Source organism: Scophthalmus maximus, chromosome 11 (assembly GCF_022379125.1).
Source record: "Scophthalmus maximus strain ysfricsl-2021 chromosome 11, ASM2237912v1, whole genome shotgun sequence".
Taxonomy (NCBI): Eukaryota; Metazoa; Chordata; class Actinopteri; order Pleuronectiformes; family Scophthalmidae; genus Scophthalmus; species Scophthalmus maximus.
This window is the reverse complement of record NC_061525.1, coordinates 14,210,843-14,234,898: the sequence shown is the minus strand read 5'-3', so window position 1 is coordinate 14,234,898 and position 24,056 is coordinate 14,210,843. Positions and strand designations below refer to the sequence as shown.

The window sequence follows — 24,056 nt, the reverse complement described above, 5'->3', positions numbered from 1 at the left end:
TTTCTCCCTGGTCTCACGTGTTGATCATTGATCTCTCATATTGCCTTCTAGTGTGGGCCTGGCAAAGAGCCCAGCATAGATCACACTGTGTGTGACGACTGTGCCCCTGGCTTCTATTCCACTATATGCACCATCCAGTGTGTGCAATGTCCCGCAGGTAATGCAGGAATAAAATACTTTTTATGAGTCTGATTATCTATTCAATATTAATAATTTTTTAATCAAAAGTATGTCCTCTTTATTTCATAGGAAGTTACTGTCCAGATAATGGTATGTCACAGCCTCTTCCTTGTCCTCCTGGTTGGGCTTCTGCACCTGGACAGACTCTCTGCCGTAGCTGTAATGATACGACATTACTGTGTGGGGGAGCTGTGCCCCCCCGCTGGAGCCAACCGGTGCAAAGATCCAGTCAACCCATCCCCTGTCGACCAGGAACATACAAAGAAACCAGGGATGAGTTGGTGTGTGTGGTCTGTCCAATAGGTTAGTGAATATCACTGCTTACTGTCATTTAATAGTTGCTGGATGAATGAAGACTAACATGCATTTGAACATTTCTTTCTTCACTCCAGGTCATTACTGTGTAGGAGGTGTAGCCCTACCTTGTCCTGCAGGCACTTATGGCCCTATAAAAGGTCTGCAGAGGCTGAGAGACTGCACAATCTGTCCTGCAGGTAGAGTGGCAGACCTTCTACCTTATTTTTCTATAATGACGTATTCACACCCCAAAGACTGTAACTCGTGCAAAATATAATATTACTATGCCTACTATCTTCTAGATTCAGTAATGGTTTTTCCAGTCTATTAGTTCAATTTTACTTAGGCAATTATTTTCCATTACTTTACCACATATGATATCCTTAAAAGAAGGTTATGACTTTCCCTATAAATACTTTTCTCTAGGGTTTTATTGTCTGGAAGGCAGCTCCCGGAGACCCATCTCCCAGTTCTTGTGCCCGCCGGGCTATTACTGTGAAGAAGGCACTGCCACCCCTCATGGGTCACCTTGCCCTGCTGGCACAGCGGGGGGACAACTGGGTCAGACAAGTAGGGCAGCCTGTAAAAGATGTAGAGAAGGACGCTTCTGTCCTCCAGGTAAGTCTTGTCACCAATACTCAACAGCAACAAATCCTGAAAAAAATAATTCAAATTATGCAACGTAGTAACTACAGCCATACTTGAAGAAAGAACATGAAATGAAGATACGTTCTAGTGGTTAAATGTTATTGCAGGATGCATTGTGCCCACTGCCCCATTATGTATGTTATGCTTTTTTTCTGTGTGGATGTGTGTGTGTGTGTGTGTGTGTGTGTGTGTGTGTGTGTGTGTGTGTGTGTGTGTGTGTGTGTGTGTGTGTGTGTGTGTGTGTGTGTGTGTGTGTGTGTGTGTGTGTGTGTGTGTGTGTGTGTGTGTGTGTGTGTGTGTGCGTGCGTGCGTGTGTGCGCGTGAGACAGGCTCATCGGTTCCTGGCTTGCCCTGTGCTCGGGGGAGATATTGCCCTGCTGGCACCTTGGAGGAAGTGATATGTCCTCGAGGCACCTTCACCCCTCATCAAGGGGCACTAAGTCAGTTTATATGCTGTGTTATTGCTGTTAAATACTCACCACTCATTAAGAAATATTCACTCATCACAGTCATTGAGTTTCCTTTTAATTATAAGTCAAAATAACTACCTGGGAACCTTTCCTTCAAATGCTCAGCTAAAACTAATATGGTGCTATATAGCGAAACTCAGTGAAAATGATGTGTTATTCAACTTCCATGATGAAGTGGAATATATGGATGGGAAACAGAGGGATGCCAAGAGGGCAAAGACAGGAATTGTCTAATTTAGCAATAAGAAAAAAAAAAAGTCAGAAAGAAAGTAAGAGCTGTGAGTCAACTATAGAAAAAAGAGGGCCTTCGCCAGCCTCCTGCTGGTCGGTGCTCGGGCCTTAATGATGGAGGGAAACCTGATGATGAGCTATACAACCAGGCAGTGCAAAACATAAATCTTTACAAAATAATATAGTGTTTTTTAATCCTGCGTTCATCTCAGCATGACAACAGCATGTTTGTATGTTCCTCCAGGCGTGAAGGATTGTCTCAAATGCCCTGCTGGTTTTTACTGTCCTGAGGGGACCAGCGACCCTGTGCCCTGTCCAGCGGGCTCCCTCAACCCCCTAGAGGGTCAGGATGAGCTGGCTGACTGCAGAGAGTGCTACGCAGGGAAGGCCTGCACACAGGTAGCTCTTAAAGCCCCTGATGTGGATTGCATGCAAGGGTAAGTAACCTCTTCAGATTCAAGAAAAAAGGCTTACTGTCAGGCATGCATAGTGATACTGCTAACATGTGTTTTTGGTGGTGTATATTTGAGGTAAAAAAGAACAAAAAAACTTTTAATATGGCCTATAATATAATCCAGTCATGGCAGGTTATTTTAATCTCCTCTGAATCCTATAGGTTTGTGTGTCCTCCTGGTTCCTCCAAACCCAACGACCCAACCAATGCTTGCCCACCAGGGACACTGAGCAACCGCACTGACCTCACTGACCGCTCTCAGTGTCAGCAGTGCCCCGCACGATACGCCTGTCTTCGAGGTGTTTTCCCACCAACGACATAAAAGATGCATTGTGGTTATATTATACATAATGACACTATAGATTCTAGAGAAATTACATTAGTAATGGATGTCTGTACCAATGTCATCACTATAGCCAAACATTACGAGTAATTCACAAACAAATTCTCATGTTAACATGTTTTCAAAGCTATGATGATAAAGTCCAAAATATTGTTAAATTTTATCACCATTGAGGTATTTGGCCCAAGATAGTTGATTGTGTCAGTTGCACCAAGACCTTGCGATCCCACCTTGCATCAATAAAATCCTAGCGTGCTGCTTGTTTGCAAGTTTTCCCTCCTTGATTCCCGTATTCTTTACACTTCATCAGGAACTGGTGGTATCCAGAGACCACCTCTCTCCTGTTTTGCAGGGCACTTTTGTCCCCCTGGGACTATGTTCCCCACCCAGTACAAGTGTCCTGTGGGGACATGGAATAGTCACAGTGGAATGGAAGCTGAGATCGAATGTCGGCCGTGCCCGCAGGGCTGGTACTGTTTGGCCGGGTCTGGAGCTCCGACAGGTCGATGCAGCTCCGGACACTACTGTCCTGAAGGTACACCTGAGCAAGACCTAAGTGGCAATATTAGTAGTAGCTATATTCAATTTATAAACATTTTTACTGCTGCAGATCAGACACACAGAAGTATCTAAATGTTTTACATCACAAACTAAATACAGCTTTATATAAAATTATTTCATAAATTATAGATTTATCTTCCTGTGAGTCATCCGTGTATATATAACAGTGTCGATCGATGTTGCATCACCAGGGACTGCATATGGCACCCAGTTTCCTTGCCCCGCGGGCACCTACAGCATGCAAATGGGTAACAGACACAGAGAAGACTGCCTGATTTGTCCCGAAGGCTCGTTCTGTCAGCAGGGCACCTCCAAACCTTCACCCTGCCCACTGTAAGCAGTCATCAGCAGGGGATGTGTGGCAGCTATGAAGAGGCAGAGGATGATGATATAGAAAGAATTTTCAATATGGGGTAAATGAAGGGGTGTAGCTGGTGTGATAGGTAAAATGTAGTACAGCCACTCTGTCCTGTCTTTCTCCAGCTCCACTTTTCGCCGCCTGAAAGGAGGTCGGAGGCTGGAGGACTGCTCTGCTTGCCCCGCTGGCTATTTTTGTCCCCACTCAGCCACTGTCAACCCCAGAGTGTGTGGAACTGGCAGCTACTCTGTAAGGCCCCGTCTATAACACAGTCCACAGCGACTGGTCAACTGTGTTATAGTCTTATAGTCCTTCCACAAGCCATTCTGATTGTCCTATTTTTAGATTTGCATTTTCCACCCACAGTGTTATCGTTTTGCATTGCTCTTACTATGTATGTACTTCAGTAAATGTCTGCAAAAAGAGGGAGTTTAACTTTTTATCATAGTTGTGATTAAATGTAACATCAGAGTTAGTAGTATGTTAAATCCTCTTCTCCTTTTGCCTTTTTAGTGCATGTTTTTCTGTGTCCCTCCCCCGTATAAGTTGATATCCTTAACTTCAACCCTCTGAATCTTCCTTCACGTTCTCTTGTGTGTAGGACGAGGGCTCTGTGGAGTGTTCTCCGTGCCTGCAGGGCCACTACTGCAGTAATGAGACCACCAGTGAGGAAGCCATGTTAAGCGTCATGGTGTGCCCCCCAGGCTTTCTCTGCTCCCAGGGTTTGGCCAGAGACCCCCAGCGCTCAGCCACCCTCTGTCCCCGAGGCTTCTATTGTCCTGGAGGAGGCATTGTGAGTCCGAGAACAACACATGCAGAATTTAGTTTAATTCATATGTTCCATTGCATCACTGCTTCATTTATATGTTTGAAGAACTTTTTTGTCCATTAAACTACTTGCAAATCCGATTTGCCTCGTAGGATCCTAACCCCCTTCCTTGCCCGAGTGGTACCTACAGTGATTTTCCAGGTCTCCGTGACCTTAGTGAGTGTGCCCAGTGTCCAGAGGGGAAGTACTGTTACTCTGAGCAGCCGGAAGAGCAGCCTATTACCGGGCCTGTAAGATACCAAATAAATTAGATATATACAGCATATGAAAAACCAATACTGTAATGTGCATGCCTTCATCAGATCCATTTTCAACGAATAATTCTAAATAAGTCTTAAATGAAGTGTATGAATACAAATATTTGTGTATTATGCTCATTTGTTTCAATATTTAGTAAGGTTAGTTGTAGATGCACAATGTACTTACAAGATTTATGACACAACTATTGAGTACTCTGTACTGTTTCAGACAGGGATGTGCCCTGATGGGCACTATTGCCCCCTAGGGACTGGCTACCCCTATACCTACCCCTGCCAGGCTGGACAATACAGGAACAACACACTTGGTCACAGTGGAGAGGCATGCGTTTTATGTCCATCCAGGCATTACTGTGCCAGTTTGGGAACTCACACGCCCATCGTCTGTCTTCAGGTATTTTGGGAATCTCCAGCATCTAAAAAAAAAAGTTATATTGAATGGATGAGAGAGTAACTTCTTTGGGTGGTGTGTTTTCAACTACAAACAGTATGTACTAAATGTGTTATTAACATCCTGTTTCTGGCTCTGTGTCTCTATTTGTCTTTTGTCCCACAATTCACAGGGCTTTTACTGTCCAGAGGGCACCTCTGCTGCTGAACCGTGTCCTGAAGGAACCTACAGCTCACACTCCGCTCTCAGTGATAGGTCCGAGTGCTCCCCTTGTGGCGGAGGCCAGTATTGCACCGGTGGTGGCCTCACAGAAGCCTCTGGAAGCTGCAAAGAGAGCTTCTACTGTCGAGAGGGAGCCAAGTCTGCAGTACGAGAAAGCTTTTTTAAAAAATTATTAATCAAATAAAGCTAGTTGTCATTAATTCTTAATCCTTGTCTTTATACATTTGGATCTCCATTGACTTCCATAAAGTGGTTGCGAGTCCATGTGAAAATTAACTTAAATTAACAATAGGTTCCTTTCTATCTGATTAGTTTTTTTCTAAAAGAGGCACTGCAAAAAAGATTATAGGAACCTTTCAAATCTCTGGTTGTCAGTGTCGCGAAAAAACTTGCCTAAAGAATAATTACATTTATTACATTCCATTATTTAAAATTCATTTGAGGAATGACATTATTCACCATAGTACATTTTGTACTATCATGTATGTACTGTGAATATATCCAGACTCCAGTTGATGGTCCGACAGGAGGTTTGTGTCCGGCAGGAAGTTACTGTCCTCGAGCTTCCGCCACTCCCCTCCCTTGTCCCCCCGGCACATTCAGCAATAGCACAGGCCTCAGCAGGCCAGAGGAGTGTGTCAGCTGTCCACCAGGGTAACGTCGAGTTAATTTTTGCAATATGATTGTTATGACATGAGTTGATTTATAGAGGACTATGTGAAACCGAGGCCTCTACTCTGTGTACCAATATATTTCCTTGCTTGACAGTTTCTATTGTTTAGGTCTCAACAACACCTCACCTTCAGGTCCTTGTTTTCCTGGCTACTATTGTACCGGTGGCTCGGCTTCGCCTGTTCAGAATGAAGCAGGAAAGGGTCATTTTACCTCGGAGGGGGCATTCAGGGCACAACCATGTCCTCTTGGCACTTTTCAGATGGTACGAAATCATCCATTCAGAATGCAAATTCCTGCTCCTCTGAACGTGTGCTGTTAAAATGAGAGGATAAGATGATACCATAGTCAAGGTTATTCCCTTGTCCATAAATCCTCCACAGCAACGAGGTGCACAGTCATGTGTGGAGTGTCAGGGAGGCAGACTGTGCAACCAGACGGCCTTGTCCCAGGCACCACTATGTCCCACAGGATACTACTGTCCTCCAGGGTCTTCAGTTGCTCGCCCCTGTCCTCCAGTCAGTATCTGTGTGAAAATATGTCTATTCAGCTGTTCAGCCCTATTCTTCAGTCTTATTACGTGTCTTCATAGTCCGTAATGTTCATCTCTGCACTGTAGCATCAGGAGTTTCGTCTACCCTCTATCAAAGTTCACATAGTTAATATTGTGAAATTGTACATTGTGATTATTCAGGGCTCTTACTCTGACCAGCCTGGGGGCGATGCTGTGCAGCACTGTCGGCCATGCGAGGCAGGTTGGTTCTGCAGCAGAGCCGGTCTCTCTGGCCCTCAGGGTCTCTGTGATCCGGGACACTACTGCACCTCTGGAGCTTCCACTGCCTCTCCAGTAAGATGTAACACATAACAGCTTTGATAACCCTGTGTCCAGCAGTTTATCTGATGTTTATGGTGGTACTCTCATGAAAGTGAATGTGAAGTCTACAAATACAGGTCTGTGTGAGGTTTTGCACAGATAATGAAATAATTGATACAATCACCTGATTCGACAAACACTGAAGAAAATATTTGCATTGACCCCAATGTTTTGATGTCATATAACTAAATTGTTGTTAGAATATATTTTTGTTCACTCTTCATATGCAGCAATGTAACCAGGAACCAGTCTATAATTTACCATGCTGATCTCTGAATGGTATGATTATGGTGAAATCTTGGATGTTTTGTACCCTTGTGAATGGTGCTTGTGATTATGCTTCTAATTTTGCTCAAGTGAGGTAATGCTGTGTTTTGTTAGAATGTGGCAGTATATGAGTCAGTGAGAGGGAGGGGGAAAAACATGGTGCGATTTAATGAGGTAGAAAAATATCCTAGTTTTTAAGTTGAGCATTTCTGCTTTCTTAATTAAAGCTGTGTATTTAATTTGATGGCAGCCATTAATTTCCCTCTCACTCAGAAAGACACATTTTGTCAAGTTGGCATTAGTTCAATAAATTTTTTTAAGAAGTGTTTTTGAATAAGCTGCAGTGCGTGGGAAATGAATGACAGCTAATAACTCAAACTGCCCACAGCTTTAAGTTTTAAATGTTGAGAGCCAAAACATTCAAACTTTGCAACGTTCTGACAATTACTCCCACATTCCCACAGGTGGCTGTGGCCTCTGGCAGTATGTGTCCCGTGGGCTACATTTGTCCACGAGGGACCAAGCACCCCCAGCAGCACCCCTGCCCTGCAGGAACCTGGAGCCACACTGTTGGAGCCCAAAACCTGTCCTCCTGCATTCCCTGCCCTCCAGGACTCTACTGCAACACTACTGGACTGAGCCAGCCCACAGGAATCTGTGATGCGGGTATGACAATATATGAGTGAAAAGCAAAATATTAATGTTGATACTTCTGTCATTAAAGGGACACAAGAGCAACTCAATGAAAAGAATAAAGACATAGCCAGAAAAGATTTTGATTGAAAATTTTGTATCTGCTGATTGTTAGGTTATTACTGTTCAGGAGGGGCCTTATCTCAAAAGCCTTCAGGTGGCGTGATGGGGGAAATTTGTCCAGTTGGACATTACTGTCCCATGGGCTCAGCTTCCCCTGTACTCTGCCCCGATGGAACTCACTCAAACACTACAGGTACAAGAAAAAACGAAACATCTCATGGTACCTGCATTAAATATGGGGTATCAGAATTTGAAATATAAAATTCAGGCAGCTTTTCATTTTTTTATTTCTTTATTCTGGGATGAAGGAGCAGAGGTTTGCGATGACTGTCCCACAGGGACCTACTGTCTGTCAGGAGAAGGTGTTCAGCCCTGTCCAGCAGGACACTACTGTCTTGGTGGTGGTGTTGAGGGCATCCTGCCGTGCCCTCCCGGCACATACAGCCCTCACTTTGGCCTCAGCCAAGTGGAGCAGTGCCTCATTTGTCCAGCAGGTGAGAGTGTTGTCACATATTTCTCATCAGTGCAGGAAGTTTTCCATGAAGTGTTTAGTGAGCTGAATCGGATTTAATGCATGACTTTGTGATTTATTGGATGGATGTGTTGAAACCAATTCATTTGAATAAAGGCAATAATTGAATGTTTTATCACATTCAATTATCTAGAGGCAGTATAATTTCTGTTGTGACATGATTTGTTATAAACACTTTTTTCATGCCTTATTTTTACTGCTCTCCATTTTCATGCTTTGTTAACAGGGTTCTACTGTGAGGACTGGGGTCTGTTTGAACCGACTGCACCCTGTCAGGCTGGTTATTACTGCCTAGCAGGTACACATGTATGATACAAGCACAGTTGTTTGCTTTTTTGAGTAGACAATAAGTCAACCACCTGTCAAATATTAGCTAATCTAAAGACATGGTACTCTAAAAATGCCTTTGTATTGGCAAACAGGATAAGTTGACTGCAACTAACTAAAATGTGAAACTTTTCTAGGTGTAAACTTTCCGAACCCGGATGGCAACTTTAGCACAGGAGTAGGAGGATCGTGTCCAAAGGGGAGGTACTGTCCTGAGGGCACCAGTCTGCCTCTGCCCTGTCCACCAGGGACCTACTCTAACGGGTTGGTGGGCAGAAACATTACGCCCTAGAATAGAACTCAGTGGTGCGTGTACCTCTGCCATGGCCCAGCAGTTCCCTTGAAATTAAATCAAGCTGCACCAAATTGCACACACTCATAGACATCAGTCTCCTAAATATGCCTGATTTTTTTCGTCAAGATATTCATGCATTAATACCTGGGATATTGGTGAAAATGTCCAAAATGCCCTATCTTGCAATCTTAAAGAATGTGAGGAAAAAAAAGTCCTGGCTCTGCTCCTTTGTCTGGATCCATGCCAAAATTGAATGTGTTCTCTCTTGGCCCATGTCCCATGATTCTTCCAAGTTTCATGGAAATCCGTGCTATAGTTTTTGTGTAATCCTTATGACAACGACAACAAAAAAAACCCCCTCCTTGGCAGAGATGATTATGTACACATCCCTTATCAGTTCACAATGGTTTTCTTTACTACAGTATGTAACTGTACATGTTTATGTGCATATGGTTGCAGTCTTCACCTGACAGACATATCTGGCTGCAGTCCATGTCCAGCGGGTCACTTCTGTGGTACTGCAGGTCTCACTCATCCATCTGGACTATGTGAGGCACGATTCTACTGTCTTGGGGGAGATACAAAAGCTACAGGTAAGGTTGCTCAATGCTTAGACTTGACTTTTTGTGATTATTGTGGTTATTGAATACAGCCAGCACAACTTTTTACTCCATTAATCCCTTCTGCGGTGTAAACTTCTTGTGAATCTTACGAATAGGCATCAGATAGAGGAGAAACAGATGCTGATAAATGCATGAGATCTGAATGTGTTAGGGTGTTCTGTTGAACGAATGCTTACTGAATTAATCAGGGTTTATCACATTAAGGGCTTAGCAGTCATAATCTCCCTAATTTGCCATATCTAATTGTTTTTTCTTCTCCAGGCTCAGATGGAGGTCTTTGCCCACTAGCTCATTACTGCCCCGAAGGCAGTGCTGGCCCAGTGCCCTGCCCAGCTGGAACCTACGCCAACCTCACCGGCCAGTTACTGTGTTCCCGCTGCCCTGCTGGATACTACTGTCCTGAAAAGACTGGCAACTTCACCGAGTTCTCTTGTCCCCCCGGATTCTACTGCCCTGATGGTAGACGCACCCGAAAACACTATCAGTCATGGTTGTGTGTCTTCATAAATTAACTGAAATAATTTTGCCACCTTGTGAATCTATCATAGTCTCCAATGAGGAGCACCTTGTTGCACCGAAAGATTTTCTCTGATTTGATGAACTCTCCCTCTCTGACTTTTACAATACAGGCAAATAATCATAGCATTTGAAACGGCAACATGGCACGTGCCACTTGTTTAAAATCGAATTGTGTTATACACATAGGAACTAAGCATGCCACCCAGTTTCCCTGCCCTCGTGGATACTACAACCCAGAGCCCATGACTCAGAGCCTGGACAGCTGCCTGCCTTGTCCCCCAGGACACTACTGCGAGAAGGAGAGGCTGACCAAAGTGTCTGGAAAATGCAAGGCTGGTCAGTAATAGTGTCTTTGCTTAGTTCTACCAAAGATTCATACAGTCTCTAGAGGCCAAGAAGCCAGTCTGAGACTGTGTCTGTTAGAATTGCACCAGCCACATCAGTGATTATTTTACTTCTCATTATGCATTTTAACTCTGGCATTTCAATAACAACAGCATATTATAAATACCCCCCTCTATATTATTTATTAATGTACAAACAGCCTGACTTCATATGTCAACATCAAAATGCATAGTCTCAGGCAGTTATTAGAACAGTGGCTACCTGGTTTGCGGAACGTGTTTTTCTCATTGATGACTCACCTCCCTCACCTTGCTCTGAATTACTGTCTTCCTGCTATGTTAAGCCTCTTACTTGCCACTGTGCTGAATGAATGTCTATAGTGATGCTACAGAATACATCAGGATTACAAATTTTCTAAATATCGCAGAGACAGACAGCACTAGTACATCGCTGTCATTGTCTCCCACTCTGGCTCCTGCTGCGTTGTTTCCCTCTCAGGTTGGTTCTGCGTGTCAGCAGCGTGGAACTCTCAGCCTTTTGACCTGGACAATTACACAAACGCCAACTGTCTGTGTCCAGCCACCTCAACGGGGGGGCGCTGCCAGGTGGGCTTTTACTGCCCCTCGGGTAGCTCAGAGCCCCTTCTCTGTCCACCTGGAGCTTTCTGTAACATCTCAGGTATGTGGACACTGATACTTTAATACCCAATCCTTTCATTAGTCCACATTAGGATTTACTAACATGTACATCTAATATCACATATAATTTCCCTATTAAACCTCGTAAACAGTGAAAATGTACATAGGGTACATGTGTTTGTAAAGTAAGGCTTTGTGACATTCAATAGAGGTCCAAGGCTGAAAACCCAAACTAGGTACATTGCTTTTCATGTGCAGCACCTGAACCCCAAGGCCAGCAGGGTGCCTGCTAAAGCTACGTTGGACCCAGTTTAACATTTGCTAATCTATCATAATAAAACATAAAAAGAGAAATATGAAAATGAAAACTATACTGCAATATAATAAAAATGTATTCAAATTTATTGAAAAACAAAATGTAATTTTACATTACATTACATTTATATATTCATAATTGTTGGTAGAATACTGCATATGACTGTATATTGTCTTACACAGTGACAGTGCATTTTACCATATATTCTAAATCTATTAAGCCATATTTTCCTAAAGTATTATAAATATTTGAAAAATATACTTGCATTTTTGTTGCATGATGATGAGGAACTATTATTATAATTTACAGGTGGATATATGGGTTTTTAATTTCTGCACCTTTTTTTTTTATTATTTCTGGCCACAATATGTATGCTAAGGTTATGAGAAATACTCATGTACATTATATAATCTGTGTTTTATTGAGTGGTCAATATAGTATATAAAGAGTGCAAGTGAAGAAAGGACAACCCTGGGGCTGTATGATTCCAGAGCCATAAGGGGCACATTATTCTGCAGAAGGGGTTGACAGACTCGACTCAACTTGTAATATTTGGAGAATATATAAAATACAACAAATGTACTTGTGCTTCTCAAAAGGTTTGGCTCTGCCGATGGGCCCCTGCTCCCCTGGGTTTTACTGTGTTGGTGGAGCCACAGAGGCCAGACCAACAGATGGAGAAACAGGCAGCATCTGTCCACCGGGGACATACTGTGGTAAGCCCTGCTTTATCGCCTTGGAGCGGTTTTATCTATAACTTGCCAACACAGTTTTGAAGCCTTTGAATAATTGTGTAGTCAGGTGCTCGGTGAAATGGACATCTCACTAGGTCCACAGATGACGGGCATCATAATTAACTCAGTATTGAAGAGCAAAAAGTGAGTTATTCCACGTCTTTGTAGGAATCTATACATGCCTATACAGGAAATGGTGGACATCGTCACCTTAAGCAGAAGTAGGCCGAGGGTGTCGAGGGAAACCGAAACCATTAAATAAGTAAATATTATAAAATGTGTATGTAATGCTGCACAGAATAAGAGTCTGCAACATCCTGTCAGATCTTAATTTAAATTCAAAGGGCAACTCTTATGAATTGATTACCTTTAACAATGGGGTTTTCTCTAAGTTTTCTTTCCACAGACCAAAGACGTGTACATTAGGTGGACTGAGACTCTGAAATAGCTTCAACTATGACTCAGGTGGATTTAACTCTAAATTAGTCATAGGTATCAGTGCGAGTCATCTTGGAATCTATTCTTGTCAGCCCGTTGATAAAATGTTGACCTGTGTAGGGTGTCTCCACACTTTCTGCCCAGTGTATCCTGCGTCAGATACCAACCCTTGCCCAGTTTAATCTTGTTAGTGAGTTAGTTCTGTGCACAAGTTGTCCTCTGACTTACACCTACTCAAACCCAACTACTTACCGTAGCAGCCTCCTGCTCCCTAATCACCCATTCATAACTGCCACACATGCCTTTTTACTACCAGATTGTTGTGTCATTCATGCTTTTCCTTTAGTTGTGTTCTTGCTGTCTGGTTACTTGTTTTTTCCCCGTACATGCTACCGCCTGCCTGTAAACCTCTAATATCTCCTCTAATAAAATGACTGAACTGTCCTGGCTCGCCTGGTCTGTGTCTGCATTTGGGTCGTCCTTTCTGCTGCCTTGTGCAAACCACGACATCCTGGTATAATCTACAGTGCCCCTATAATTCTGCGGAGGCATTGGTATGCAAAGGCAACGTGTGAGCAGATGATTGAATGACAGCCTTCTCCGATTATTTCTCTCTACAGCCGAGGGCTCAAGAGAGCCAGAGTTGTGTCCAGCTGGTACTTTCTCACCAGTGCCAGGTCGAACCAATGAGGCTGGCTGTCAGCCCTGTGTCGCGGGTTTCTACTGTGAAGGAGCAGGTCTCAGGGGTCCGACAGGACCCTGCAGTCAAGGTCGGTCCATAAATTGATTTAATATCCCTTTTAAAACTTTGCAGTATTTTATTTAAAGCTCCTACCTGTTCTCCATCCTTTTACTCTACTGTGTCTGTTGTCACTTGATAGGCTATTGGTGCCCTCCTGGTCAGACTGTGGCCACAGCTCTGCCGTGTCCTCCTGGCCACTTCTGCCCACAGGGTAGTGCAGCCCCAGAGCCCTGCCCACCAGGAACCTACCAGGAGAGAGGGAAACAGGAAGCCTGCACTGTCTGTGAGGCGGGTAGGAGTTGCCCTCTCTCCTTTGTACCCCCCGTTCCTTCTGAGCAGAAGCATACAATTGTTTTTGTTTTGTGCTGCTGAACAGGCTATATTGAGAACAGCTCTCAAGCAACCCAGCAATTGCTTATTGATTGAAACTGATGGCTTGTTCACATGCATGCGTTCTATTTATTATACTGCACTTTTCAAGTTTGTTGACAGTATTTTCTGTGTTCAATTTTCCATCATTGTGCATTCAGTGCATTCCCACACTGACAATTGCTTATTTAAAAATACGCGTTTCTCCTCTTTAAAGGTTCCTACTGTGATTCGAGACAGGGTCTTGCCAATGTCTCTTTGCCGAAGCCATGCCCTAAAGGTCACTACTGCCCTGCAGGTACAGCCCTGCCGAACCAACACCCCTGCCCTATAGGCTCCTTCAACCCGAGACTGCGCTCAGACAGCTCAACGAGCTGCATGCCATGTGCTGGTGGACAGTACTGTCCTTTTGTGGGACTGCCAGAGCCTGCAGGTGAGGAAGAGAAATCGCTTCTCTTCCTTCTCTTTCCTTTTAACTTTTGGCAATTATTTTCTGTAGTTCAACAAACAAACCTCTGCAGTTTTCTCATGTTATTTATTTTTGTTGTTCATGCCATTTGAAGGGTTTATGTATTGTTCAGAATTAGGTTCCCTTCTGTCTGCTTTAAGTACTAAAGCTAGGCCAAAACTGCAGCATTTGTACTGTTAAAAGTGAATACATGTTTTTATTGGTATTGGTATTTATTTGGTTGAACTCAGAATTGGTGGTCGCTAGCAAATTGGGCCACAGATGTATTTATGTCATCATGAACTGATTGTCGTGTGTTTTTTCTACCCATAGGACCATGCCATGCTGGTTACTGGTGCAGAGAGGGAGCATCCTCTCCCAGCCCACTGGATGGACTCTCAGGTTCCCTGTGTCCGCCTGGTCAATACTGCCCCTCAGGTTATTTGCTTGCTCGCCTTTAATAAGCAGGCAGCCACCTGTAGCTGCTTAGATTCTGCCACTGCTGATGCATGAACATTTTAAGTTGCAGAGGAGGGTCCAAATTTCATTGCATTGCTGATGCAACTTTTTTTTTGAATAGGCTAATATAACCAAATTTATACTGTGTGAGGATATTAACATTTTACTCTCTAATATTCTGGGGCTAAAATGTTTTATTCATGCTAATTACCATTTGGTGGCATACAGGAAGTTCTGACAATGTTCATCTTGTAACTTTTTATGTTGTGTTCTTCAAATTAATCTTTACACTAGTTCTCTCTTACTCAGGGCACTGACCCATGCTTTAAAAAATGCCGCTCTAGGGTTCACGCTGCCTTTTCCTGAGTTGCTCAACAATGAGTGTTTCACTCTTAAGCTGCTCTTATGTTCTGCTCACAGTGTAGTGTGTTTCACCACATAACTACAACGTTCCTCTCAGCAGTTCTCCATCCGCACACTCCTGTGTTAACTGCAGTTGAAATGTTTTGCCGGTATCTGTTTTAATCTTTCTAGGCACCACGGCTCCCTTGGCCTGCCCTGAAGGAAGCTGGTCAAATAGCTCAGGCCTGCGCAGCCGGGAGGACTGCAAACCCTGTCTGGGAGGATTTTACTGTGACTCTGCTGGCCTCACTAAACATAGTGGACCCTGCAGTGGGGGGTACATCAGACTGATTAAATAGACATGATGCTTCCAAGCCATTTATCACTTAATTTTCAAAAATAGCCATCACCGGTGCTCATAATATAAGTACTCAATGTACTTGTTGAAGACTTTTCATGCTCTCATATTTCTCCTGCAGATATTACTGTGTAGAGAGAGCCGTCACATCCACCCCTGTTGATGGAATTACAGGGGGACCTTGTCCTAAGGGTTACTTCTGCCCAGAGGGAACTGCTCAGCCTGTGCCCTGTGATCCGGGGACATACGTTGCTGTCACACATGCTACTCAGTGTGAACCCTGTGAGCCAGGCTGGTACTGTGTGTCTGGCAAGCTGTACCTGTGCCCTGCCGGTTTGTGGTTTCAATTTTGTACTTATTTTTAGTTGAATGCTATTGTTATGAATGTATCGGACAAGATAATTCATTTTTTTTGATCCTTTATGCATTTCCTTGTGTGTGGTCTGTGACCTGCAGGCTTTTACTGCCCAGAAGGAACTGGATTTGACCTGAGAGGCTGTCCAGAGGGAACTTATGGTCCTGAACCAGGCCACTGGTCCATTTCTCAGTGCAGGCAGTGTGACGGTGGCCATTACTGCTCTTCCAGAAATGGCACAGCTGTCACTGGACCTTGTCATGGAGGATATTACTGCTCACGTGGAAACACCTCTCCACAGCCTGCCTCACAGGATGCAGGTAAACACACATGGAATACGTAACCGACAATGCCCTACATGTTGACGAATTCAGGAAAAATATAGTCTTGTATAATGACGAGATGGTTGACAAATAGCTGCTGTGTTCCCTTTCTCTCTCACCAGGAGAGGGAGGGCCATGTCCTGCAGGTCATTACTGCCCCCAGGCCTCCATCCATCCTCTGCCCTGTCCACGTGGAACGTCCTCTAACCTCACAACATTAATCTCCCAGGTGACTTTGACTCACCATCCCACTCAGATATGTCCTTCCCAATGATCAGGCGAGACATCTATCTTCTCAGAGTTACACCCGGATGGAATTGAAATGGATTCGTCATATTTTGTTTTCGTCATTTTTTTCCGTCATTTTTTTCCGTCTGTTTTTCCGTCTGTTTTTTCCCCTTTGTTTTGTGTTTTGGAAATGTGTGTATGGACGGTATATTTCTTTTAACAGTACATGCACAATTCTAGATTTTGTATTCAATAAGACAGGATATAATTGATAATATGAATAAAAGAAAGAAAATATATATTCAGTCTAAAGTAACAGACAATATCACAAATAGCTGGGAACTGGTTTTGTTTACAGATGAAATGGGCATTAGGGAAAATGTCATTGTGAAATAAAAACAGACCTTTGAAAGGAGAAGGGAAAAAATAACATTTCATAGTAATGAATTTAAAAATAAATATTATAAATATCATATAATATTTAGCAGATTCATGTTTATATGTTGTCTGGATTTTTTGATTGTCTAAGCAATCAATATCTAATAAAAAATCAATGTTGCAATGTGGTGCACTCTCTTACTTTCATTTATTAACAGCCTCTCTGTTTTTGTCTCCCTCTCATCTTTTGTTTCTCTCATTTCCCCTCTCAGGAGGATTGCCAGCCATGTCTCCCTGGTTACTATTGCGACACTCTGGGGCTCTCAGCGCCTTCAGGGAAATGCTGGGAAGGTTTCTTTTGTCTGGGGGGTGCAGATCGTCCTGACCCTCCTTTCAGAGACAGCCGTGGAGGACCTTGCCCAAAAGGTTCTAAGAGTGAACGAGAGAAATATCGAAAGGAAATGCATTATGAGAATCAAACATGAGGATAATGTAATCAGATGCCAATTGCTTAGACAGGAAATTTGAAACATGTTACAAATCCTGCATGTTACTTCAGGAGTTACAAAAGAAAATGGGAATTGTGAAGCACACAAGTAACTTTACAATTTACATGAGCCCAGAGCCCACATGGTGAAAAGGCAAACAAAACACTCATTCAAGTTAATAGGGCGTAACATAAGCAGCTGTTGTGTTGACACTAGAAATCGAACTCTGTCCCCAGTGATATGTGCATGTCCCTGTGTGTTTGTGTGTGTGTGTGTGTGTGTGTGTGTGTGTGTGTGTGTGTGTGTGTGAGTGCATCTCTTTCTTGACTCTTGTCTTCACACAACCAGGTTATTACTGCTCTGAGGGCTCTGTGACTCCTCAGCAGTGCCCCCAGGGAACCATCAGTACTGAGGATGGCCGAGCCAACTGCAGCACCTGTCCCCAGGGGTAAACTGGCTTATCTGCCACACAGTCACTCTGCACTGTAAACATGCACACTTTCGCATACGAACATGATGGATTATGCAGGAACTGTAAATATAGATCCAGTAAATGTTTTGGATATTCATGCACACAACTTATTTTTCTTGCATACTTATTACAAAGAGAGACACAATTTGCTACCACCACCAGCACGAACAAAGTCCTTTCTTGTTTTGTCTGGATAGTTTTTATTGTCCTGGCAGTAGTAATGGCTCTTCGTCAGGGAGTAATGAATGTCCAGTGGGTCATTACTGCCTGTCTGGGACCTGGTCCAAACACCAGCACCCGTGTCCACCTGGATCCATCAACCCCAGCACTCAGATGGCAACACCTCAGGACTGCTTGCCCTGCCCTCCAGGTCACACGCCATTTACTACTAATGAATTTGGGCTTCGGTAAGAGTAAGTAGTTGTTACAGGGTTTAGAGAGACCTTGACAGTAAGTGGTAATTAAATGCTTTATTACAAAAAATTGTATAGCTGGGATTGTCTCAACTAGAATTCAGACAGTTTTTCATTTCACCCAATTTCACTTTCCCCCCCCACTTGAACCAGGCTCCTTCTGTGCTTCCCCTGGGAAGGGTGTTGTATCAGGCCAGTGTGATGCTGGGTACTACTGCTTCTCTGGGGCCTCGTCACCCACACCAGAGGATGGAGGGAAGACAGGTGACAGATGTCCTGAAGGTCATTACTGTCCCCAGGGCTCGTCAGCACCACTGCCCTGTCCCATTGGATATTACAGCAACGAGACCAGCAACGTTCATCTCTCCAGCTGCCTGCCTTGTCCCCCAGGTTGGCACTAATTCAGCACAATAGTGTTTAAGTATGTGTCGTTTATCAGTCAGAAGATAAAGATTCCATTACACATCTTTATTTATGGAGGGTTAATACCCTTGTACAGTGTCTGTGACTCTGTGACTGCTTCACCGTGTTGCTTTTGTTTTATAGGTTTCCTGTGTGTCACCAGAGGGCTCTCTTTCCCTTCTCATATCTGTCCTGCTGGATCTTACTGTCCAGGCAGAGACAACAGTAACCAGCAGGCCTCTATACCCTGCTCACCTGGAAACATGTGCCCGCCTGGAACTGATAGGCAGGTATCCTGTTTGCCAGGTACCTACCAGGATTTACCAGGACAGGTGAGGAAGATAAGTAATATTCTGATATATCCTGCAGTTTCAAGTGCACAGTGCACCTATTAAATAAAAATACTGGTTGCACCTTTATTAATAATAACTTCTTAGAATTACCTGCAGCCACTGTGCTACTGTTTTACACAGCATAAGGCTTGACATACTGGAATGAAAAATCTTTTAATGTTAAAATACTCTAAGTAGTTATTTAATCTAAACCTTGATTTAATCTAAACCTGAATCTAAAATGGTGCTATTGACTAAATCTTTATGACCTATAAAAGATAAGTACTCAATCTATTGTGAGGGTGCGTTATTTAGACATTGTGTGGGAACCAAAGAGATAATGTTCCAGCAGGCCCATCTTCTTCAACACCTCTGCGTACTATAAACAGCGTATAGTTTAGCTTTTATCATATCCAACACAAGCATGTTCTGGTCTGTTTATATCCATGAACATCTGCAGTCATAATTTTGTGTTTGCGCTGTGTATTAAAAAAATGATGTGTGTAATTTACCCCTCTACAGGCAGAGTGTGTTAAATGCCCAGCAGGATTTTACTGTCCCATCCTAGTGGATGCCGAAACTGGGCATGTGTCTGGGACTCAGGCACCCATGCTGTGTCCTAAAGGACACTATTGCCCAGCAGGTAGGATACAAGAGTGCAGCTATTCTAAACACATTCATGACAAATGTATAATCAGTTATGAATATATGGGACACAAGTGGTGCCGCAGGGTCAGTGAGATTGATTAATTAACTAATGATGTTTTGTATTGCATGTGAAATGTTATTTAACATTCTTCTTGTTTTCGTGTGTGTACTCCTGAGTGACAACTACCGAGGACACACAAAACAAATGGTTATAACAGTAATTGGCTTTCTAATTTTGCCAATGGCCATTATTGAGCATTTACAAGATGAGAATGGTGAACAGCATCCTGATCTTGAATAGCTCGCTGATGTTCTGTTATGTTTCGTCCACGACCATCTGTAGATATTATATGCTAATCCACAGGAACGCAGTCAGGTGTTGCCTTCGCGTGCCCAGCTGGTACCTTCAGCAGGCAGATGGGGTTGTCCAATAAGTCGGACTGTGAGCTCTGTCCTCCCGGGAAATATTGCAGTTCCCCTGGACTGGATACTCCCACTGGGGTCTGCTCTCCTGGGTAAACACATACCTCATCATGTTCACCGACAGACTTTGAAAGATACGACATCCTGGTTGTCTTTAATTCTGTCTCTGTAATTACACATCCTTTTTGCCCTGTCTCTGTCTATCACTTCCTACATCCCATATGCCCCTCCCACTCGTCTCTGTCTTCATTGTTTCTTTGCCCCTAGTTACCTCTGTATCCATGGTTCGGTTTCTGCCCAGCCAGAGGAGGGCCCAACAGGAGGCCGCTGCTCTGCAGGGTCCTACTGCCCCAAGGGCACCAGCTATAAGGTTTCCTGCCCTGCAGGCACCTTCAGCTCCATTGACGGTGACATATACTGTAACACCGCATAATTACACAGATACACCGTTTATGACATTTGAACATAATAGAATAATTTAACCGACGTTATTGATGGTGTTAAGTATGCATTTTTGTAATGAAAGAATTTTCCTACCTTGAAGGGAAGTGAAAATACTTAATTTCTCAGTAATTCATACCATGTTTTACTTCCAGTCTTACCTTTCAAATCATATATGTGTTATGTTCTTGGGTCATCAGGGGCAGTTTCCAACGAAGCATGTCGACCCTGTTTGCCTGGCCATTACTGTGCCACGGTTGGCCTCTCCTCCCCATCTGGGCCCTGTGACCCCGGCTTCTACTGCACAGGAGGATCTGCAACAGCCTCACCTTGGGGTAATATCACAGGTAACAGGCTGTTTCTTCTTGCCTTTCATGCAGTGTGAATAAATGCATGGCAACAAACACAACTGCTTATTATAGACATTTTATTTGTGGTATAAAAAAACAAGAGCTTGCAAACCGAGCTTCACCATTGCACCATTTTCTCGCACTGCACTTTTGTCGTATTTTTCATCTTTGGATTGCAGGAAATGGTTCTGCCCTTTTATTTCACTTGCTAACCTAATGAGTGATGCATTCAATAAAGGTCCATTGTCTCAGTTACAGGAGATTTCACATCTCCATCTCCACTTACTGGCAATTCAGACCTGGGTCAGTTCCATGGTGATGTGTGTCCTGCCGGCCACTTTTGTCCCAGAGGGAGTGCAAAGCCAAGCTCCTGTCCTCCAGGTAGGAAACCAACACATCCACACAGAACTCTGGCGGAAGTGACAATTATTCCTGTATCATGAATGTGTTGCTGAACAGAGGTTTACATGAAAGTCCCCTGTCATTTCCCTGAAAGAGCTGTGTCTGACCTCTCACTTTTTATTGCATTGCCTCTAAAGGTTTTGTACAGTGCCATAAAACCCCCCCAAACTTACGAGGAGGCTGTAAAACCTAATGGAAGTCCAATAAAACTGTCATAATGGTCAGACAGCTGCTTAACCAAGTGAATTAAAAGGAGACATATTTGGCACACACACATGACACTATGTTATTTCCTTTTCTCTCACTCCCTCTCTTTCTCTCTCACACTCTGTGTGGGTGTTAAGGACATAAAGAAATAGAGGGGAGGTTATTTTTACTCACATGACAATTTGTCTTCTCCGTTTAGGCACTTTCTTGGGGAAGTCTGGAGCTGAGTCAGAAGCTGACTGTGAAGCTTGTTACCCAGGATCTTACTGCCCCTCATGGGCTCAGATCTCTGCTGACCTCCTCTGCCCCCGGGGCTGGTTCTGTCCTCCAGGATCAATGTCTGGACATCAGCCAGGTACAGTAAACATGACCAGGGCTCAGCTCCGGTTTAACCACAGTAGTCTTAAGACTTCATCATTTTTTCTTTTGCCCTCTTTACAGTGTTTGACCACATACTGTAAATAGTAAATCTAGCTTTCAAATAGTTGGCCAACACATGCTCAAATAATGAGTTTGGAAGAGTGGACCCAAATTTTACTTGCTTAACTTACTCATTGCAAACATTTGTAAAGTAGTGCAACTTTACATATGAATGATATTGCACATTTTGTGTTGCTATGAAATAAAGACACTTACAGTTGCAGTGCCATTAGCAATATCACCATTCTCCATGTGTCATTTGTTGTTGTCCTTTGAAAACCAAAACAAACAGTTTTGTCAGATTTGTGCAGAATGTTCTAATAATTCAACTAGTTTTAGATTGTTTAGTGTAAGAAGTTGGCAAATTTTCTACCTCATCTGTCAGTTTTCCTGTAAAACTAAATATTACCAACGTTGGAGAGAGTGTCACTTGACTAACCTAACTGTGCATATACATATACAATGGAGGTCATTTTTTATTCCTGGAATGAGCGTCCCTCCTCCTCCAATATTACAGGTACACCTACAGATTCTTTGAAAGTCATCCTCATCCCCTATTCACCTTTCATTGAAAAGACGTTTTGCTATTTTGAGCATGAAATGGCCCCCAACTTATCAATAGTCTCCAGCTCACTGCTCTCAGAGTGAGGGCACCTGCTGCTGAGGCTGCTTTCCTTTCTCCTCGCCTCCCACAGGATTTATGTTCAGGACGAACAGCAGTCCCTGTTTTCATTCATTGCTTTGTTTCCCTCCGACCACACTGGGAATGACGAATCCATTCTTCTTTTTCCATGAATAACACCTTGGTGTACTTATAGAATAAATTATATGAATACACAATTTTACATGTACGTTACTTTTGCTTGCATTGTAAACAACAAGGAGGAGGAATGAGTCTGAACATTTCTTTATCTGACTGTGTCGCAGGACGCCAGTGCCCACCTGGCCACGTGTGCCCACATGGTAGTGCTGAGCCATCCATCTGTAGCCCTGGCACGTTCCAGGATTCATCTGGACAGTCGGCTTGTAACATTTGCCCAGCGGGTAATTAAAAAAAACGAACACTTGTCTACTCATATTTGTAGACAATAAACTGTACACACAGAAACAAAGGTAACCTGAAGGTTAATATTAAATTAGACACACCACCTTGCCCAGGTTTCTACTGTACGGAGGGTTCATCTGTGCCAACTCCGTGTCCAGCGGGCCATGTCGGTCCATCACCTGGCAGGACGTCCCTCAGCGACTGCTCCCCGTGCCCCCCTGGCTCCTTCTGTAACAGCAGTGCTCTGACAGAGCCGTCAGGGCTCTGCCACCCAGGTCTGACAATCTATCTTCACCTTGGGATAAACTGTCAGAGAATTGAGCTACAGCATGAAAGTGTGTTTTTTTCTCTGCTGCTTTAAGCCAGTTTCCACTGAATCACACAGTTAATTTTTTCCTACATTGCAAATGCTGTAGTGTTGTCAGTGACATTTCTAATTGCATTGTCTTCCACAGGGCATTTTTGTTCCCTGGGGTCCACCGAGATTTCTCCCATCTCCCAGCCTTATGGAGATGTTTGTCCTCTGGGACACTTCTGCCCTCAGGGTAGTGGGGCACCAAAACCCTGTCCTGTTGGCAGCTATCTCCCAGAGCCTGGAGCTTCCTCCCCATCTCACTGCCAGCCCTGCTCCCCAGGGAAATACTGCCTCAGTCCTGGAGCCTCGCAGCCAACAGGTGGGAGATTTCAGCAGGTTTCCATTAATCAAGGACACTCACGCTTATTACTGCTTAAGGAGTCTATAGGGCCAATTGTGTAAAACACCTAATGTTTTACCCCAACTAAGCACAGGTTCAGGAGTAACGCACGTCACATTAACCTGGCTTCAGATCACTGAAACTCTGCCCACATCAGTTTTTTTTTTTCTATTTAAATGGTCTTTTAGTTTGATTATCAGACTAAGCTCACACATTATCAGATATTTAATCAATCCATGCTTGCAAACTGTTTTATGATTCCTCCTTGGTTTAGGTCTGTGTTTTGCAGGTTTCTTCTGCTCTGGAGGGGCAGATAGCCCCACGCCTCGAGCCAACTCCTCTCTGTTCAGCTGCCTTCATGAAATACTGGAGGCTTTTACCATGAAGACAGCCACCGCCTTCTGGATGCACAATCTGTCCTCCTTCAATAACTCCAGTCATTTTGGTAAAACGTGAATTTCTTCGCTTTGTAATTACACAATGAATGCTTCTGCTGAAAGAACAGTACATTGCTTTCTTTGAACTATTCAACCAGAGAACAGAACCTTATGTGACGTGATGAATGTCCCTCAGAGCACCAGCTTTCAATTTGTCCTTCCCCTGAAGTATTCTGCCTTTCAGTGTTTCGTTATACAAAGATTGTTGTACCCTTGATAGTCAAAAGTGTTGAATCAACTTGTACAAAGAGAAGATTGGCTCCTTGTTGCTTTCCTGCATAGGAGACAAATATATTGACTTA

The 24,056-nt window shown here is 43.6% G+C and overlaps 1 protein-coding gene across 1 annotated transcript in view; it reads left to right on the top strand.

The window, feature by feature from the left end:
- si:ch211-286b4.4 overlaps positions 1-24,056 on the top strand; it is a 53,011-nt gene that overhangs the window by 5,157 nt on the left and 23,798 nt on the right. The window contains exons 6-56 of the mRNA XM_047335450.1: positions 52-157; positions 250-483; positions 573-674; positions 904-1,095; positions 1,455-1,565; positions 2,071-2,263; positions 2,443-2,579; positions 2,934-3,158; positions 3,376-3,517; positions 3,668-3,791; positions 4,144-4,335; positions 4,464-4,601; positions 4,840-5,022; positions 5,192-5,386; positions 5,747-5,895; positions 6,010-6,178; positions 6,297-6,431; positions 6,608-6,760; positions 7,519-7,720; positions 7,863-8,003; positions 8,119-8,304; positions 8,569-8,640; positions 8,807-8,933; positions 9,424-9,557; positions 9,849-10,046; positions 10,293-10,442; positions 10,950-11,129; positions 12,005-12,121; positions 13,198-13,347; positions 13,459-13,611; positions 13,906-14,121; positions 14,470-14,574; positions 15,130-15,274; positions 15,417-15,628; positions 15,752-15,970; positions 16,096-16,202; positions 16,852-17,005; positions 17,416-17,515; positions 17,737-17,909; positions 18,106-18,342; positions 18,499-18,686; positions 19,209-19,329; positions 19,699-19,849; positions 20,025-20,164; positions 20,399-20,545; positions 20,807-20,929; positions 21,357-21,512; positions 22,505-22,621; positions 22,736-22,897; positions 23,078-23,296; positions 23,592-23,762. Of these exons, the coding sequence (XP_047191406.1) occupies positions 273-483; positions 573-674; positions 904-1,095; positions 1,455-1,565; positions 2,071-2,263; positions 2,443-2,579; positions 2,934-3,158; positions 3,376-3,517; positions 3,668-3,791; positions 4,144-4,335; positions 4,464-4,601; positions 4,840-5,022; positions 5,192-5,386; positions 5,747-5,895; positions 6,010-6,178; positions 6,297-6,431; positions 6,608-6,760; positions 7,519-7,720; positions 7,863-8,003; positions 8,119-8,304; positions 8,569-8,640; positions 8,807-8,933; positions 9,424-9,557; positions 9,849-10,046; positions 10,293-10,442; positions 10,950-11,129; positions 12,005-12,121; positions 13,198-13,347; positions 13,459-13,611; positions 13,906-14,121; positions 14,470-14,574; positions 15,130-15,274; positions 15,417-15,628; positions 15,752-15,970; positions 16,096-16,202; positions 16,852-17,005; positions 17,416-17,515; positions 17,737-17,909; positions 18,106-18,342; positions 18,499-18,686; positions 19,209-19,329; positions 19,699-19,849; positions 20,025-20,164; positions 20,399-20,545; positions 20,807-20,929; positions 21,357-21,512; positions 22,505-22,621; positions 22,736-22,897; positions 23,078-23,296; positions 23,592-23,762 (7,924 nt within the window). The 5' untranslated portion in view covers positions 52-157; positions 250-272. The remainder of the gene's footprint in view (positions 1-51; positions 158-249; positions 484-572; positions 675-903; positions 1,096-1,454; positions 1,566-2,070; positions 2,264-2,442; positions 2,580-2,933; positions 3,159-3,375; positions 3,518-3,667; positions 3,792-4,143; positions 4,336-4,463; positions 4,602-4,839; positions 5,023-5,191; positions 5,387-5,746; positions 5,896-6,009; positions 6,179-6,296; positions 6,432-6,607; positions 6,761-7,518; positions 7,721-7,862; positions 8,004-8,118; positions 8,305-8,568; positions 8,641-8,806; positions 8,934-9,423; positions 9,558-9,848; positions 10,047-10,292; positions 10,443-10,949; positions 11,130-12,004; positions 12,122-13,197; positions 13,348-13,458; positions 13,612-13,905; positions 14,122-14,469; positions 14,575-15,129; positions 15,275-15,416; positions 15,629-15,751; positions 15,971-16,095; positions 16,203-16,851; positions 17,006-17,415; positions 17,516-17,736; positions 17,910-18,105; positions 18,343-18,498; positions 18,687-19,208; positions 19,330-19,698; positions 19,850-20,024; positions 20,165-20,398; positions 20,546-20,806; positions 20,930-21,356; positions 21,513-22,504; positions 22,622-22,735; positions 22,898-23,077; positions 23,297-23,591; positions 23,763-24,056) is intronic.